The following is a 17050-nucleotide window of genomic DNA, read 5'->3' on the forward strand; positions in this document are numbered from 1 at the left end:
TCAGATAGGAAAAGTCAGTTGTATATTTATCTTGAACTATCAAATGCACTAAAAAGGACCTATCTGGGATTCTAGGCACCACAGCTAAATAATAAAAATACAGTTAGCCTTACACAAACAAATGTGTACACACTAGCCGCCTCAAAATTATGCAGGGCAAAAAAATTTTCCTGCCACAAATCCCCCAGAAAACAAACCTCAGTGGTTGGTACAACCCTTCCCAGTCTGAAAACATCGAACTTTGCTTTTGGCCCCCAAAATATTGGACAATCCAAAACACAGTGACCTTCTGTTTTAGTATTTTCACTCATGGAAGTGCTGAAATTGTTCATTGTTCTGAATCATGAGAATACCAAATACTGACTATCTTTCAATCCTATCTTTAAATCTCTGATTTTAAATCTACAGCTTTACAGATTTATGTAGTTAGTGATTTACTCCTCCCCAGAAATGGCTATTTGATATCAACCAGTAGGACAAAACATATCTCCTGTCTTTTGTTTCTTTTTCACAGTTTGACTAATGTGTCAAATTGCCTATATTTTAACAAGGAGATGAAGTATATCTGAGAAATAAAATAGCACAGTACTTAGTAGGTGTTCGTATTCTTCAGCTTGCCATCTTTTACCCGTTTGAAGCAAACACTTTTTATCGCCACATGTCAACAAAAACTAAGAGCAAATAAAACAGCATAGCTTGTGTTGCAGGGCACAGATAAACAGAAATGTGCGGATGACATCCAGTTACTTTTCAGACACAGTGAGTGTAATCCAGTAGAAGGCAAAAGAACCTCATTTACCACCAAGGATTAAACTAACTAAATAAATAAATATTTTCTATGACCTTGTTGAAAAACAAAGGTTTAAATCAACAGCATTCCTTTAAATGGGAATCTTTAAATGTGGTGGATGTCTGTTAGTTGATTTGCCTCTTTTTATAATTACCTGTTTGCGATCCTAAGCCAACGTCATTACTGCAAGGACTAAATCAGGCAATATTAAGGGTTTTTTTGTGCTTGTAGGGCAAGGCATTTTTAAAGTACAAAGCAACAGCTATTTTTGCTGGCTGACACAGTCCAGAGCCCAAAGACCATAATTACGCTTTCAGAAAGGCAACAGCCAGAGCACCTGACAGTCATTGACTATCACTCCCACCTCTCCAACAGCCCCTTTGCTTGGGGACAAGGGACAATTCCAGGACCAGAGTATCTGAGCTCGCTGCACTTGCTACAACAGGTACAGCATGGCTCCTATTGCCTCTCTGAACAACAGACACCAGTCACCTCCAGTAGCTATTCTTTCAGCAACATTCTACACTTTTAGGACTATAGTCCTCAAAATAAAAAGTCAGGAGAAGCCACACAGAGCCAGATCAAACAAAATTCCCTCATATTCAGTCAATCACACCCTCAGAGAAGCCCACCTGGCATGTCAGAAAAGAATAAGTATTCCAAGGCTAAGGAACCAAATGAAGACAACTCCAAGGCAAAGAAAAGGCAATGTTCTCACACTGCAGCCATCACAAAGGCACTTCCAACTGCTCTGCTACTCCAGCACTCTCCATATTACAGCTGTCTCCAGGAAGTGGGGCAAAGAGAGAGCATCAGAGCTGAACCCGTCACATGAGACACAGCTTTCAAGAATACAAGACAAACCATAGGAAGAATAAGGCTCTGGAGCCAAAGGACAAAAAAAACCCCATTGGCATAAGCAATCCAAAACCTTAAGAAAAACATGAACAAACCAAACTCCTGGAAATCTAACCCAATAGCTTAGATAATCCGTAGTAACATGGCTGCTCTTACCTTTGCCATCTGCGCCTGCACGCCATTTGCTTTGAGAGATGCTACTGCTTTCTGTGCTGCTGCTGGACTGTCAAAATCTACAAAACCGTAACCTGAAAAGGAAACAGATAAATAGATATTTTCATTACTATTCATGTGTATGTGCATAGGTTAAGATTTCACGTTTATAAATAAGGAGACCCCTTCAATTCTCTACATCTGTCTCATAGCCTTCCAGTAGCACTGCCATCACACCTCTATTTCCCACACCTTTCCTCCTGAACCTAGTGGGGTTTTAAGGAAATGCAATGACCTGAAGCTTCAAAGTACAGGAAGGTATGCAGCAGAGGGGGAAAGAAGGTAGATCTTTGCCTGTCTTAAGAGATCAAAGGTCCCTGGCAGTAGGAGGGCACACGCTCATGGGGCTGTGGTGCTCTGGAGTCCTGACCCATCTCTTGCATAAGAGGAGGCAGCAGTATGGCTGTCCCTAGGATGCAAAGCTACAGCTTGCAATCGCTAATTTCGTGAGAAAACACCACCCTTTCCCTGTCCCTTGAACCCATACACGGATTAAGCTTCAGAAAAGGAGGGTAGCGGGTCTCTGCAGCAGGCTGGGGCCATCTGTGCAGGGGCAGGGAGCACAGTCTTCCAGCAGGTGGGAGCAATTAAGGGAGAAATCGCAACCTGCGCTCTACAAGTGACTGCCAGATAGCTCTAGAAGATGATAAGATAATGAAGTCACAGCCTAGTTAAACCACATCCCTTTCATCTCACCACCCTCTCCGCTGGAACAAGGGCTAAGTCCCTACCAGGAACTGCTCCAGGGTATCATCTGAACAGCAGCTTAGTGAGGTTAGACTGTAGGGACTGGCAAGGGATAATCTTCTGCTTTTAAGTGGCTTTCCTACTCCCAGTATTTGTATTAGTTTAGTTTATTAATCAGGCAGTCACTTCCCATCCTCTCTTCTTCCCTCTCAATTTTTATTTCCTTTTAACCAGCAAGACTGGTAAGTTCAAGCAAGACCAGTGCTGCTAAGCCCATACCAGATAATCAACAACTCTCTAAGTACTTTTTTTCCCTAAACATACAAAGGAGGGCAAAGAGGACAAGGAATGGGCTTTTCATAACTTATAAGCACTAAGCTATTTATGATCTTCAACAGCATTCAAATGTCTTGCTCATAAAGATTTCAACACAGTTAGGAAGATTTAAAAATTTCACCAAGTACCTATTTAGGCAGCTGCACGTACTTCACAGTCCATCCAGGGAAAACCCCAGCTTACATCTTATCAAGCAGTTACAGCACAGGCAAGCATGTGCTGCTCAGACTAGCTGTGGACAGGGGCCACGTCTCTGGCATCTCCCTGGGAAGCCATGTGGACAAACTGAACTGCCTGAAAGCTTTAATAATATTAGCACAAGCATATTTATAGCATAACAGCTCTTTTGCAGACATCTCCATTTACTAGGTCAATACACATCATATAGGAGGCAACCACAGATACGCTTTTTTGCTGTATCCATTTTTATGTCTTTTGCCAGCCTTTCTTCCTACTCCTGGGAGGCCTTATTGCCTTCCTCCCTCCACCAGATCTAGGTATAAGAGCATGTGCCTGTGATCACATTGCCACCCAAGTTATAAACAACTCTTTTATTATTATTTTGGTACGTATACATTATTTGATGCAGGGTTAGTCCAATGATGAAAGAATTTTGTACACATACACTTCTTGTTTTCTTGGCTTAAATCTCATTCACAAAGATTTAAGAAAATGAAAAGAAATAATAAAAAAGAAACAGCCAAAACTGTCAAAGAAACTGCTGACTTCAAAAGTATATAAAAAAATTATTTTGATTAAAAACTCAAGATCTGAACCTTTGTGGTTTTTTCCTTCCCTCAGTTTTCTGTGTTCTTGGGGTTTGCATGAATTTTTTGGTAGGGCATTACTACAAATTGAGGGAAAGTCTAGAACAACTGTAAGCTCGGACAGCAGATCCAATAAACACCACCATGAAGAAGTGAACTGGAGTTTGGTCAACTTGGGGGTGGTGGTCCTGCACGGATTCCCCCATTTGATTTTCCCTTTTTATTGCTACTGGGCATGCCATTTTAAAATCAGCTTGTTTTATACTGCATTTTGCTTTGCAGCGTTATCCAAGCTGTCTGTTCACTGCAGAGTGGCAGTGAAGCTGATGCTGTGTTGAGCCAAAAAATATGCTACAAGGGAGCAAGAGTTCTGCATGGATTTCTGCAACGCCTTTGCCTTTTGGGAGAGCAGCTTCTGGGGATGAAGGAGGAGATACAATTAGATGCAGCTTCCATCTTGCTAGATGAAAGATCCGAAGAAGAAGCCAGAGTTGCCAAGCGGGAAACCTGAAATGCTTTGGGAAGTCATGGGATGGCTTGCATCAACACAGAGCAAATTATTTTTTAGGGTAGCAAGGTGTTCTTCTCAATAGACTAAATTTCTTTTTGTTTCTCACCATGTTCATGCCCAAAAATTAGGAGGTGAAAGTGCAAAAATAAGTTTTAATATTGGGATTGCAAGCAGATAATAGAGTTAGATTTTTGTATTTATTATCAGTGTACAGTGCAGGATTTACGTATGCAGTAACAGAAGGGAAATGATTTTAAATTTAACTTTCTAGACAGCACAGTAAGTATTCACATCTAAGTTAGCATTGCTTTGTAAATGCAAACCAGAATGTATAAGAATATTCTGGTGTTGTATTATAGAGATCAGGTATACCTAACATAGTGTACTACTGAAGATTAACATCAGCCCATAATATCTAAAAATATGAATATATTCTAAACATTTATTCAATCGGCACAAGGGGCTATATAACAGTATCAGAGATCCAGCGAGAGTGCTGAGACAAAAAAACCTTGCATCTTTAGCTGTCCATAATGCATTCTAGTATTACTACTCCCAGCCACACTGCAAAGCTGCTCTTTTTTCCTTCCCTCAACTCCATTTTCATTCCAAGTATCTTTTTCTGGCCCTCCCCCCTCCTGACACATCTCTCCACCACACACAGAACATCAGGACAAAATCACTCCATGGCTGAAAACTCGTCCAAAGAACATCAATCTGCTGCAAGGGAAGCCAAGTTCCCAGGCTGTTTCAGCATTCAAGTATCCTTACAAGAACCCTGTGATGCTATATAACAGAAAACCAGGCATGCTGCCTTTTTGTACAGTTTATGTTCTTCCATGTCGATGTTTATAGCCTATGTTGGTGACCTACACTAAACATATTTTATTCGTTTATAATCCCGCTTCATTTTCTGGGTCTTACGTACTAATCAAGTAGCTTTTTTGTTTGGGTTTGGAAGGATTTTGTTTATTTAGGGGTTGTTTGTTTTGTTTTATATGCCTTCCAGGGTAGATAAAGTTTAGTCCCCACAGAAGCTAAAGCTGGGTCTTGAAGCATCCCCTCCATCTTTCCCCATCGCATAAATGAATCCCCAAACTCCCTGAACTGAGTCCTTCCCTCCTGGCCATGCTGGGGCTGGAGCGGGCACAGGCTGTGCTCCCCCCCAGCCCCCGCAGCGCTGCCCTGGCTGCCCCTGGTAGGTGCAGCAAGGGTGGGTTTGTCTGCTCAGGCACCCATCACTGCCCAAATAACCATCCCCTGGCTCCTCCTGGGAAAAGGCAGCAGGCTGGCTGAAAGCATCCCCGGCAGGGATTCAGTCCAGGGTCTGCCAATCAGCTGCTGCTGCTCTAAGAAAATGTCTGTGCTTCTTTTTCCTCTTTTAAAAACAAGTGCAAGCCCCAGCAGCCCCACCCCTCTGCTAGCCTCAAATTCCACAGCTGCTTCCCCCCCCCTCCCTCTTTTTTTTCCTGTGTGCACTGCCTCATAAACATTCTGGTCAATGAATTGTACTTCCACCAACCCACCCCCACCCCACCCCCAGTTTTTGTACAGAACATCATGAAAAACACACTTGGATTCTAAACCAGGACATTCAGACTCTCACAAGAATCCATCACCACCACAGGAAACCAAAACCAAAACTATTTCCCCTTTTTTTCATGAAGCATCCTGCCCTTTTCCTTTAAGAGCTCCAAATGCAAATAGGGATAGCTGCATTATACCCTGCTTCTTCAAGAGATGGGAACTGAATCTGTCACTAATATGAGCCCCTCTGCTTAAGTGTACTTACACTGAGGGTGACTTCAGCACTCCAATGCTACAAGCACTCCAGGAACCCGAGGTTTTTTGTAGAATGACATATTACTAGTTCAGACACGCAAACACACACACACACGCAAAACCCCAAGACTAGAACATCTAGATTAACTGTTAAACCTTCCCTCTAAGAAATAAAATGCTCGTAATTTTGTTTTGGCCTGGTGCCATTAGAGTTAAATAATTAAATTTCAAGGAATAAAACCAGTGGTTTTGTACCTGTGGGGAAACAAAACAGCTAAGCATCAGCAAGTGCAGGTTTATAGCTAGCTGCAGTAAGTGCTACCCAAATACACTGGCAGACACTAAACATCTCCGTCTCCTATAACCTAAACGGCTAGGGGCCTCCCGGTCTCAGTTTCTCAGTTCCATAATTAAGCTTGGCAGCAGGTTCAAATGAATTAAAACTGAATGTCACTATTTCCTCAACAAATCCCTCATCCTTGTTTTTTCTTACTTGTCAGGGAGAAGACCAGCAGAACAGCAATTAGTGGTAAGCAGTGCAGTGAAAAAGAACCAAGTATACACTAATTAGGTCACTCGCCAAACACGTTCATTTCATTGGCAGATTTAATCAATGTTTTCCTGAAATGTCTTAAATCTCCTATGCTAATTTAAAGTTTTGTTATTGTTGTTACTTTAAACACAGATGGGATGCCTGGAGATTTTCAATTGCTTTCCGCAAATCCATTTCAAAGTAACAACCCCTCATATAGTATATCATCAAAATTTAGGTGCAGGTTTTAGGAAATGGCCTCTAATTTTATGCCAACATTTTTGTGCCTGCAAATACCTATGGGTGCAATTTTGTGGATTTAGTAATTGCAGGTGTGTAGAGCTCTTAGACATCAAACTCTGAATTGCCCTGACTGATCGGGTACTTAAGAATAATGCCAAATAATTTAAGGGGCTGCTTGCCACTTGCGGTTCCCACAATCCTTGCGAAGTGCTGGAGCGGTGGCACACGGCAGAGGCGAGCTCCCACTGGTGCATGTGGGCTCCACAGCCCACCTTCGGGGAGCTGCACTCGTGTAGTGACAGGAGCAAGGGCCCGGCTGCCTTTTTAGAAAATTGAAGCAGCTCCTCTGCCACTGCCAAAAGCAGCATTAGTCACTGGAAGTAAACGGGAACGGCGGTTTCAGGGTATCCTGGAAGTCTGGTCCCCCAATTAGTACTTAACAGCTAGCACACCATGGCACTTTTTTTGCATGGAAGACTCTCCATCAGCAGACGTCCTTGCTGGCGCCATCAGAAGGGGAGCTGTGACAGCCACCAAACTAATCCGCACCCGCACCAGCCAGGCTCTGCCGCCTTGCTGCCCTGACCGCACACCCCCAGGCCCCCACAGCGGCTCCCCTCCCTCCTGCTGGCACTGCTCCCCCAACCGACTCGCCCTCGACCCCATGGCCACCAAGGGGTGTGACAGGGCAACAGGCAGCCAGCCACAGCTCTGCACCCGTCCCAGCTCTGTCCTGACAGCCCAGGTGAAAATAAAATCTAAGGAGAAACAAAGAGCAGGAGAAATATGCTTTCCCAGAAGTGAGGAGCAGAGCACCCTGGCACGCTGCTAAGCTTGACCCCTGCAAACGCAGTAACCTCTGGAGGGGGCTGAGGAAGGAGAAGCCGTGATGAACGAGGGAGGATAAGCTGTGGCTGGTGAGCTCTCAGCTTCACCCTGCCACAAGGCCAAACATCACTTCTGACCTCTGAGCCTGTCCTGCTTTAAATCACTTGAATTCACGTCAAATAGTACTCCGCATTTTCCAGCTGACGCCCCCACCTCTCCAACACACACACAGAGACAGGACAGCTGATGCACCCAGCCAGGAGACTGGCAGGGAGCCCGTATGTTAATCCAACATCTAATGTGCCTGGGTAACTAATATTGTTCTGTTGGTTTTTTTTAAAAAGTACCTAAATGTATTGATAGTCACACATACTGAGTAGCTTCTCTGGTTCCACTGATGTCAACAAACCCACTCCTGAAAAGTTTTAATGCTTTGTTTCTGTAGAGCTAAAATCTTTGCATCAATAGGAGAACAGATCCAGCCTGGCAGATGGGAAATGCTGACTGACAGCTGTCCCATGCCACCTGCACTCCTGCAGGTACCTCCGTACTAGGGGCTGACGTGGAGTTTGAGGGAAGCTGCACCAAAGGATGGACCCCAGCTCTGCCATTTTCCTTTGGAGAGTTTGACTTTGGCACAATTCTTTTCAACATAAAAATGTGTAAATTTTGCATAAAATTACACAATATAGGAGAATTTTCTCTTCAAAGATAAAACCAAATTTGCTCATGTGTAATTACAATTCTATTATACCTAAATGGGTTTTTCTGGTTTTGATGTACCAGACCACTTGGAAATCTGCTTCCCACTGGGACACAACGTCTTTTTTAATGTAAGGAAGTTCCTAGTCCTTGTTTCTGGCCATGTAGAATTCAATACATCAGATCTGAAATCCAGAACAGAGAAGACTGAGCATATCTTACATGTTGGGTCTCCAAGAGGTATAGAGAATTTCTGGACGAAAAGGAGGATACAGTAATTTTAAGAGAGTGCTTGCTTTTTTTTTCAATAATGTTTTTTGTTAAAGTTGCTTAGAGATTGGAAATGGAAATTGACAAAAGTGGCTGTGATGAGGGAAAGGAATAGGAGCCTATGGAAAAGGCAGCAGTCAAAATTACTTGTTGAACTGAGAAACCATGAAATAAAATATATTTATCACAAATATTTTTTAAACTTTATGATGTCACCTCCACATGTATCTGTATACATATATGCCTACATCTGAAGAAACTAGCACAAAGTTTTTACACAAACTCTAATACATACACACAATTAAGCAAATATATAATAATCAGTGAGATATTTCTCCTACAGACTTAGATGAAACCACTTGGATTTCAAGAGAACCTAAGTCAATTTGAGCTGTAAAGTTCACTTTTGCCCAGCACTTTATTTAGAGTGTCTCTTAAAAGGCAGTATTCATTCTGACAATCAGGTAGCCCACAAAAAAGTGATTACCCAGTAATTTACTATGCAATTTCCAGACATTGTTTTATGTTCAGATAAAGAATCAAATTAAAGTCTTATAAGCCTTGGAAAATTAGAGTTATCAAGCAAAGAGGTTGAATCACCCTGGAACACAAAATTACTGAAAACAGCTTTTTCTTTCATTGTTCAAATTGCATTAAAATATTCTTACAGCTCCAAATGCTCACAGCAATAGTAAAATAGTCTACATTATTACTATTTTTAAAGCTCTACTTTATAAAAATGTTCTCAGTGGCTAGAAAGTGGTGAATCATCACCTTTTAATTAAAACAGCTAATATATAGTTTGAAAAATAATTGGTAATGGAGTCTTAAATGCAAGACAGAAAAAATAGTCCCTTCATTTCAGATCACTCCCCAGAGACACACCTACATTGTTAAGTATGCATATAGAGCTGAATTTTTTTGTTTGCTTTAGCTTGATATGGAAATACGGCACAAAACTGTCACTTTGATTATGTTCCTGCAGTGATTTCTTTTGCCTCTCCCATTATTTGAATCTCCTTTATAACAACAGAACCGCAGAAAACCAGGACTGTAGGTAACTAACAAACAATTTTTAGACATCTGTTTGCAAACACATTCTTAATTTGAACATTCAATTCCTTTGATTTAAACAGAGTGTATATGAATGCAGGTTATTATTAATTGCACAACTAATTAATAGTAATTTTTACATGCAAAACTAAGTCTGGAACTCATGATGATCTTTTCTGCAATCTCCAGTAAGTACAAGTAAGGATACAAAGAAACCTATAAAATTTTGGTATGTGGGAAAAAAGTACTCACATAATGAATAAATAGATGAGTAAATAAATAAATGTATGCATACGCATATGTGTGTGTATTTTTCTGGAAGGTAATCCTTCCAGAAATATACTCTCTGAAAAAACAGAAACAGACCTCAAAACTGACAAAAGCTCCTCGTGAAATGTGGTTGCAATAAGAACAGTAAGGAGGAGACGGGTATGCAGCACAAATTTAGCAAATATACCTATCAAGAAAACAACATTGCACTTGACTGCCCTCTCACCATTTACACAGCATTCCTGACAATTCAGAACCACAAAGACTGGCAAACTGGAGAAAATTCTGGAAAGAGCATAAATATAGATATAAAAATCCAGATTGTGCAAACAGCAGAGCTCTAGTGGATTATCCCTAACAATAGGCCAAGTGTTTGGGGCCTCTAAAAGTTAACCTGGATGTGAGTGAGTACCTATGGGCAACCGTATTGCAGTGCATGATCAGCATAAACAGTGAGACTTCATGAGGACCTGTTGAAGAAGGAAAATGTTGGTGAAAATAAATTGAGAGGGAAGTTGAGAAATATTTCCTGGTATTCTGCTAACAGCGTGAACATACAAAGCCAGTGATGGAAAACTCATTGCTCAAGTTACTAAATATGGACTGAATAAAGAAAAGAACATATTGTAAAACTTGCAGTGGCAGAAGGACAAGAGATAAACACACTTTTCCATCTTTAACATTTGAAATTACTCTCTCTGCAAGTCCCATTGATTCACTGTCAAAATCCAAAATGAAGATTAACTCTATTTTTAAATACAGGAATATTTCACGTCTACTATTTCCATATAAACCAATGTATGACTTAACATTACGTTTATTTAGTACCATAACATTTCCTATTCGTGTATTAGTAAATTAGTAATTTACTAATTTTACCAAAAAAGTGAACAAAAAAAAAGTAAAATAATTAAGATTATTTTTACTACACTTGTTTTACACTACACTTGTTTACTACACTCTGCAGCTGAGCTAAATTTCACACTTGAGGCAGTGATTGAAAAAGCAGAATGTTCTCCCAAAAAACAAGTACTCCAAGAGCAGAGCTTAGTTACATATTTACATGAAAGGGAGGGAAGGATACAATAGCAGTTTCTTCCCTTGACTTCAGAAAAACTTGGTGACTCACAAGCGATAGTATTTTGCAATATCCAGAACAAAATAGCCAGAACTCGTAGTTTCAGATTAAGATCTACTTTCAGATACACAGTTATGATATCAATTAATAGCTCCATTGAAAAACTTGAAAGGAACCTCACACCCACAACTAAAAAAGGATTCACTTTTTGAATAATTAGTTTTTCATATTCACTTTCCTCTCCGATTACAGCAATGTCCAGATGCTGAAGCTCCAAAATACCACAAGAAAGACTATTTTCTTGGTATTTCCAGTCAGCAGGAAACACTGACACTCTCATGAGAAAGTCTGTTCTTCTGAGGTTTCATGCTCAGTTATGCAGACTCCAGAGCTTTACTTAGCTTGGATAATGTTTGGGTAAGATATGAAACCAAATCTCTTGAGATTTGTCCATCACTTATTTTAGAGCTGAGTGACTTGAGTAAAAAACCTGGTGTGCAGAAACAGTTCAGAAAAAAAAAAAATCATTCAGCCATTATCTCCGAAAGCTCCCAGCGCCTGTATAGGCAAGCAATTGCCTCTTCTAAATACTGGACCTCAGTTTGCCCAAAGCTAAGCAAGTTATCCAGTAGGTGTTCATCAGAAGAGCATATAACTTAAGAAGCTATGAGACTAACTCCAGCACTCCCATGGACTAGTTAAAAATTAATGTTCATATTGTCTTGCACCTTTCAGGCTTGATATCTGGCACGGCACGCCAGCAGGCATTTATGGACAGACATGGACAAAACAGAGTATCAATGGGAGCGTTATTTCCAGTTATGGAAGACAGCAGTGAAATACTAGAGGAAAACATGAAGTCCTTCAGCAGTGAACACTTCCAGCATTAGGTTTAAACAACGATACCGTTTGAGAAGGCAAAGGAGGATTTTCTGTATCACCCAGTGCTCTTTGTCAGAAATGAAATATTCCATTCTCTTCCTCCCAAGACTGGATTGCTCAGCAATCATAACATTAAGTAACCACAAATACTCATGAGTAGGAAGAAACAATCTGACAAGAGAAGATGCACTTGGTGAACACACTGTGATTACTGTACTTTATTAAAAATAATTTTCATTTCAGTCTGTTTTGACAAGAAAATAGAAAGCATCTTGTGCAGGCTTCAGGAAATATTAAAATAACCCAAGGTGATGAACATGTTATTATCCAGCCTGTTCCAGAGGGAGGATGCTCAAGTACTGAAATGGTTTTCATTTCAAATACACATTAATTTTCAAGACACCACACTTGAAAAATTGGACTGTATATTTGTCATACAGTAAGCAGTGATAAAGAGCACAGCAATTTATGTTCTTTATGCAAAGCACTTGTAACTCGGAAAACAACTATAGCTTCTAAAAGGCAGCAAAGTGATAGCACTTTCCGAAGAAAGTGAAATGTTTTTTTCATGCCAGTTGGCCAATTCTGGCACATCAACCTTTGCTATGATAAACATTTTGGATAACATGCAAAGAGCTCCTATTCCAACCCATCAACACTCATGATGTCTTGGAGCTTTAGGCAGAGATGAGCAATACCTTCTGAATATTTCATGATTCTGATACTAAGAAAAGGATCCTGATACCACCCATCACCATCACGCTAAAATACCAAGGACCTTTTGAGCAAGAAGGCAGTGTGCTTCCAAGAAATGGTTGGTGGTCACAACCAACATTACACCTGTGCTATGGAGGGGACGCACAGCAGGGGTGGGCGGCACAGAACAGGGTAAGCCACAACACACAGGTCAGAACAAAACCCACGTTAAAGATACTGTCTAGATTCAGTGCTCAACGATACTGGTCTCACATGGTATTTCTTGATTTAAGTATCCCTGTAGCATTATATTGTCCATCACTGTTTGTAGATAGTTCTTTTTCTTCTGCAATAGATCCTTCTGTAGCTAAATACCATTTGCACCTTTTGAGCCTCTTGTCATATATCTACCACGTTTACTTGTAGCCTGAAGTTCAAAAATGCTGTAATTATGGTAGCCAGAAATGGCTATTAGTTTTGCAGATGAGAAAGAAAAAGGAAAAGGAGAAGAAATCACATCAGAAAATCTGTTTTCAAGATCTCCAATCCATTTTTCAGATTCAAGATAGTTCTACAACCTAGGTAAGTGGAAGATGCAGATAAAAGAGGTTGAAATGTTAGCTTTTAATCTAATCTGAATTTCTGAACCTGCAGAAGTTTTCCTATCATTACAAATCACATACCTCAAACATACGAAAAAGAATCAAGTGAATAATATAATATTTTAACCTTAAGTGAACACTTTTCTTTCTGTGATTTAAGGTAGCTATTTAGTGTTATTTTGACTGTCGGCTTGTATTTAAAATCACCTGCTGGTACAGTACACGGCAGTCACACACCACGAAGGTATGATAAAGGATGTTATCTGGAGACTGTACTGAAGCCACCTGGACATCAGGAGGTCAAACCAGCAGAAGGACAATCCCCTGTACACAAACGCCAACATGTAGGAAGCTTCTTGCACACTGAAATTCATGTCCACAACAAGCCTTTACACAGCTTGTAGAGAGAGAAGGCACATATATGGGTCCGGAAGAGGCATCCTGAATCTTTCTGGAAAGTGGATGACTATAACCCTTCAGTAGATGACCACATGGGGTCACACCAGTGACTCACATAATTTCTCTCTACCCTTTACCTACTGGAAGGATGTCACCTGATACATCCTTGTACCATATTTGTTGCCTTGACAGCTGTGCCCATTTTTGATTAGGGCACTTACAAGATCATCTAATACTTCTGTCATGCTTTTCCTTTGTTCCCTTATAGATAAGCTTCCAACTTCCCATGCAGAGATTTTCCTATTACTTCCTAAGTAGATGATTTTACTATTGGATTTGTTCCCTGTTTCTCACAATCCAGTCTTTAGGATCACCTAATTACTCTTCTGTGTAATTGCCTCATGCTTCCCAACTTTGTGTAACAAGCAGGTATTGAGGGAGATTTGGTAGCAGTATCTTTGAAGATGACAATGGAAATCTGGTATATGCCTGAGTGAGAGAGAGAGAGAGAGAGAGAAAGAGGTGGGTGTTGCCAATGATGCTGACTGTATGTCCAAGCCTGCATCCAAACCGTAGTAGTCTCAGCAAGTTGCTACATCAGTATTGACTATCCTCAGTAGTTCTTGCCAAATGTTCAGGCACTTTCTGAACGTGAAAACATTTTGTTCAGGATCTCTGGAGAACCTTAAGGGTTTAACTAAAGAGCAAACTCATTGGTGTATACTGCCAGTGAAAGGCCAAATATACAACAGAGAACAACTTTCACCCCATGAAGCCAGTTTAGAGAAAGGTATGCATTTCAATGCTTAATAACAGAAGATAAATGGAAGGGAGGGAAAATATATGTGATAAAATATTATTTTTAAAAATTAAAGTGAGGGTAATTCAGATATAATAATATTTTATTATTTATGATGGATATTTTCTTTTTAAAAATCCCAAAATTTTTATGAAATTATACAGAAAATGACTGAGAGATACCCAAGTCTGTAGTAGGATCTGAGTTTGTTCACTGAAAGTGGTTCTGTGTCAGCTTAGTACATCAAATAAACCAAAATAAAAGAGAAAGCAGGGAGGAGTTTTGCCAGGACACACAAACCCAGCAAACATATTTTGTCTAGGAACCCAAAATGCCTATAAAGAAAAAAAAGACATTTTAAATACCCAGTAGCATCCTCACATACCGTATCAAAGAAATAAAGAATCAGCAACCTAAAATTATTTTTTAGCCTTTCAAGAAACAGTGTTGAATCTCACATACTTGTGTACGTTCTTGGTCAGTCACTTGGCCTACATTCATTATAGCAGGCAAGACAGCTAACAGTCAAAGGGGCTGCATCTCTTACACAGACGCCGAATACATGTTGGTGTTGTCAATGAGGAGATGTGTAAATGTTTGCAGACTGGATGTCTGCTTCCTGTCAACAGCAAGCACTAGCCAGACGAATATCCGGCATGCACGGTTGTGCTTTCTTAAGAGTGTAAATGTTGTATGACAAAATTTGCAGGCTGCTTGTTTTACCCTCGGTCTCTTGCCCTCAAAGCCTTTTTTGTGACCAAATGCAAAGGAAAGCAACTTCCTGTACCCCCAACTAGACCCTGGCAGCAGCGAGGCAAGTGGAGAGGAAGGTGCTGAGGTGTTAGCTGGCTGAAAAAATTAAGGGAAACACACCGGGTTAGTCAGGGCCCGTGGCCAACAGGGTGTCCACCAAAGGCGACCCATCTCCTTTCCATTAAGCAGAGATGGCAGCCTTGGCAGCTGCTTGCCACCCTACTCTTACATCTTCCTAGTCACCATTTTGTATTTCTGTGGCAGACCTGGGGCTCTTTCTTCCAGAGCTTCCAATGGGTGACCAAGGCAGGTGCTGCATGAGTGAGGGGATCTCATGCATGCCTTCCTGCACATAATGCCATCAGAAGATCCCGTACCAGGTATTTCTATTACACTGAGATGATATTGGTTATGTGACCTTGAGAGTAAGCTATGTTGTTCACTGCTAAAGGGCAGGGGTGAAGAGAACATGGACCTGCTCACTGTATCTGGCCATGAAAGGAAAAAAATGTCCTCATGTTCTTATCCCTCAGGGTGGCAGGTGTCTAGTTCAAGTAATCATTCCCCAGAGGTGCAGATTCCCTCATACACTCGGCTTGGAGCCTTTGAAGGAAATGGGGACTGCCACTCATATCTAGTCAAGGGATGCAACAGCCTCACCCTCGCCAGTGCTCTCTCCTGCACTGGAAGACAATATTAGGTTCCAGGAACAAACATGGAAGACATCTGGAAAGTGGAAACCTTCTAGCAATCATACCATCCTGTTCTCTCATTTTATTTGTGGGTTTTTTTCTTTCTTTCTCCCTGGATGGCTGGGACAAACACTGCACACAGAAAAAGAAGCAGCCTTTCTTTGCCTTTGTCTGGAAACAAGCAGATGGGGCAGATGAAGGACCTCATGCGAAACATGATGGTGTGACATGATGGGAGACAGGCTACAGTACTAGGCAGTCTTTCCCTCCCTTAGTCTACATTGCAATTACACCTAACTTGGCATGCCCACTTCATCTTTTTATCAGGCATTTTGTCACTGAGAAAATCTCCATTTATTGCATCGAGGCATTTTTGTCCCAGATAATGAAAATCTTTTTTAAAAAATAAAAAAATAAATAAATATTAAGCCCAGCAAATCATGTGATTTGTGTGGCACAAGTGCATTGCACTTGTTTTAATCAGCTAACCAACAGAAATCAAGCTTCCCTCTGGAAAGTCAGCATGTCAGTGTATGCTAGGAAAACTGAGAAAAAGTCAGCCTCCAACCAAAAAATAAACTCCACATTTTATAGCTTAAAATGAAGCCACTGAAGACTAAACATCTGGGCTTTTTGGATATCATCCCAGATCCTGCGTGTAGCATCGAAGCTCTTCATCACTGTATCCTCTTAAGAATTTGAATAAAATCATTCCCTCAATATAGGCTGTTTCTCTGCAGAACATCACAAAAAAAGTGCCTGTTACAGTAAGATCTTGGGGCAAGGCCTGTTTTTACTACATGTGTGGAGAGCATGCAGAACCACAGTGCATTGGTTTTCTTCAGGATCTCCAGGACTTCTCATAATACAAGCCACCATTCCGCAGCAACAGCAACAATCCACGCGGACCACAAAAGAAGCCAATTAAAGGGGGATTATCAGAACTCCTAGAAGTGCCAGTGGAAGCCAACGGGATTTTCTGTTCCTGAAATGCAACAGACACATCCACAGCACATCACGTCAGCATACTTTAGAGACCTTCCCACCAGCACTGAGCAAGACAGTATGCCTCCATGGTACAGAGCAGTACATTAATGGTAAGGTCCTTCCAGGATATTTAGGCCTGTTTCTCATCAAATATAAAACAGATCTAGCAGAGCACCACCATGACACTGGTTTCAGTGCTAATTTGGAGAGGTCTACTCATACAGCACTGCAGTGTGCATTCCCAGATGCTCAGGACCTATTGAAAACCCTGGTTCCTGCACAACCTGCTTTGAGATCTCCACTGTCCCCATCTGTGGCGC

The 17050-nt window shown here is 41.0% G+C and overlaps 1 protein-coding gene across 9 annotated transcripts in view; it reads right to left on the reverse strand.

Annotated features, from left to right (window-relative positions):
* The window catches only part of RBMS3 (RNA binding motif single stranded interacting protein 3), a 718180-nt gene that overhangs the window by 263989 nt on the left and 437141 nt on the right, over positions 1 to 17050 (reverse strand). For all 9 annotated transcript variants that reach the window (XM_037383217.1, XM_037383218.1, XM_037383216.1 and 6 more), the window contains one exon: positions 1805 to 1896. In XM_037383217.1, the coding sequence (XP_037239114.1) occupies positions 1805 to 1896 (92 nt within the window). The remainder of the gene's footprint in view (positions 1 to 1804; positions 1897 to 17050) is intronic.

Source organism: Falco rusticolus, chromosome 4 (genome assembly GCF_015220075.1).
Source record: "Falco rusticolus isolate bFalRus1 chromosome 4, bFalRus1.pri, whole genome shotgun sequence".
Taxonomy (NCBI): Eukaryota; Metazoa; Chordata; class Aves; order Falconiformes; family Falconidae; genus Falco; species Falco rusticolus.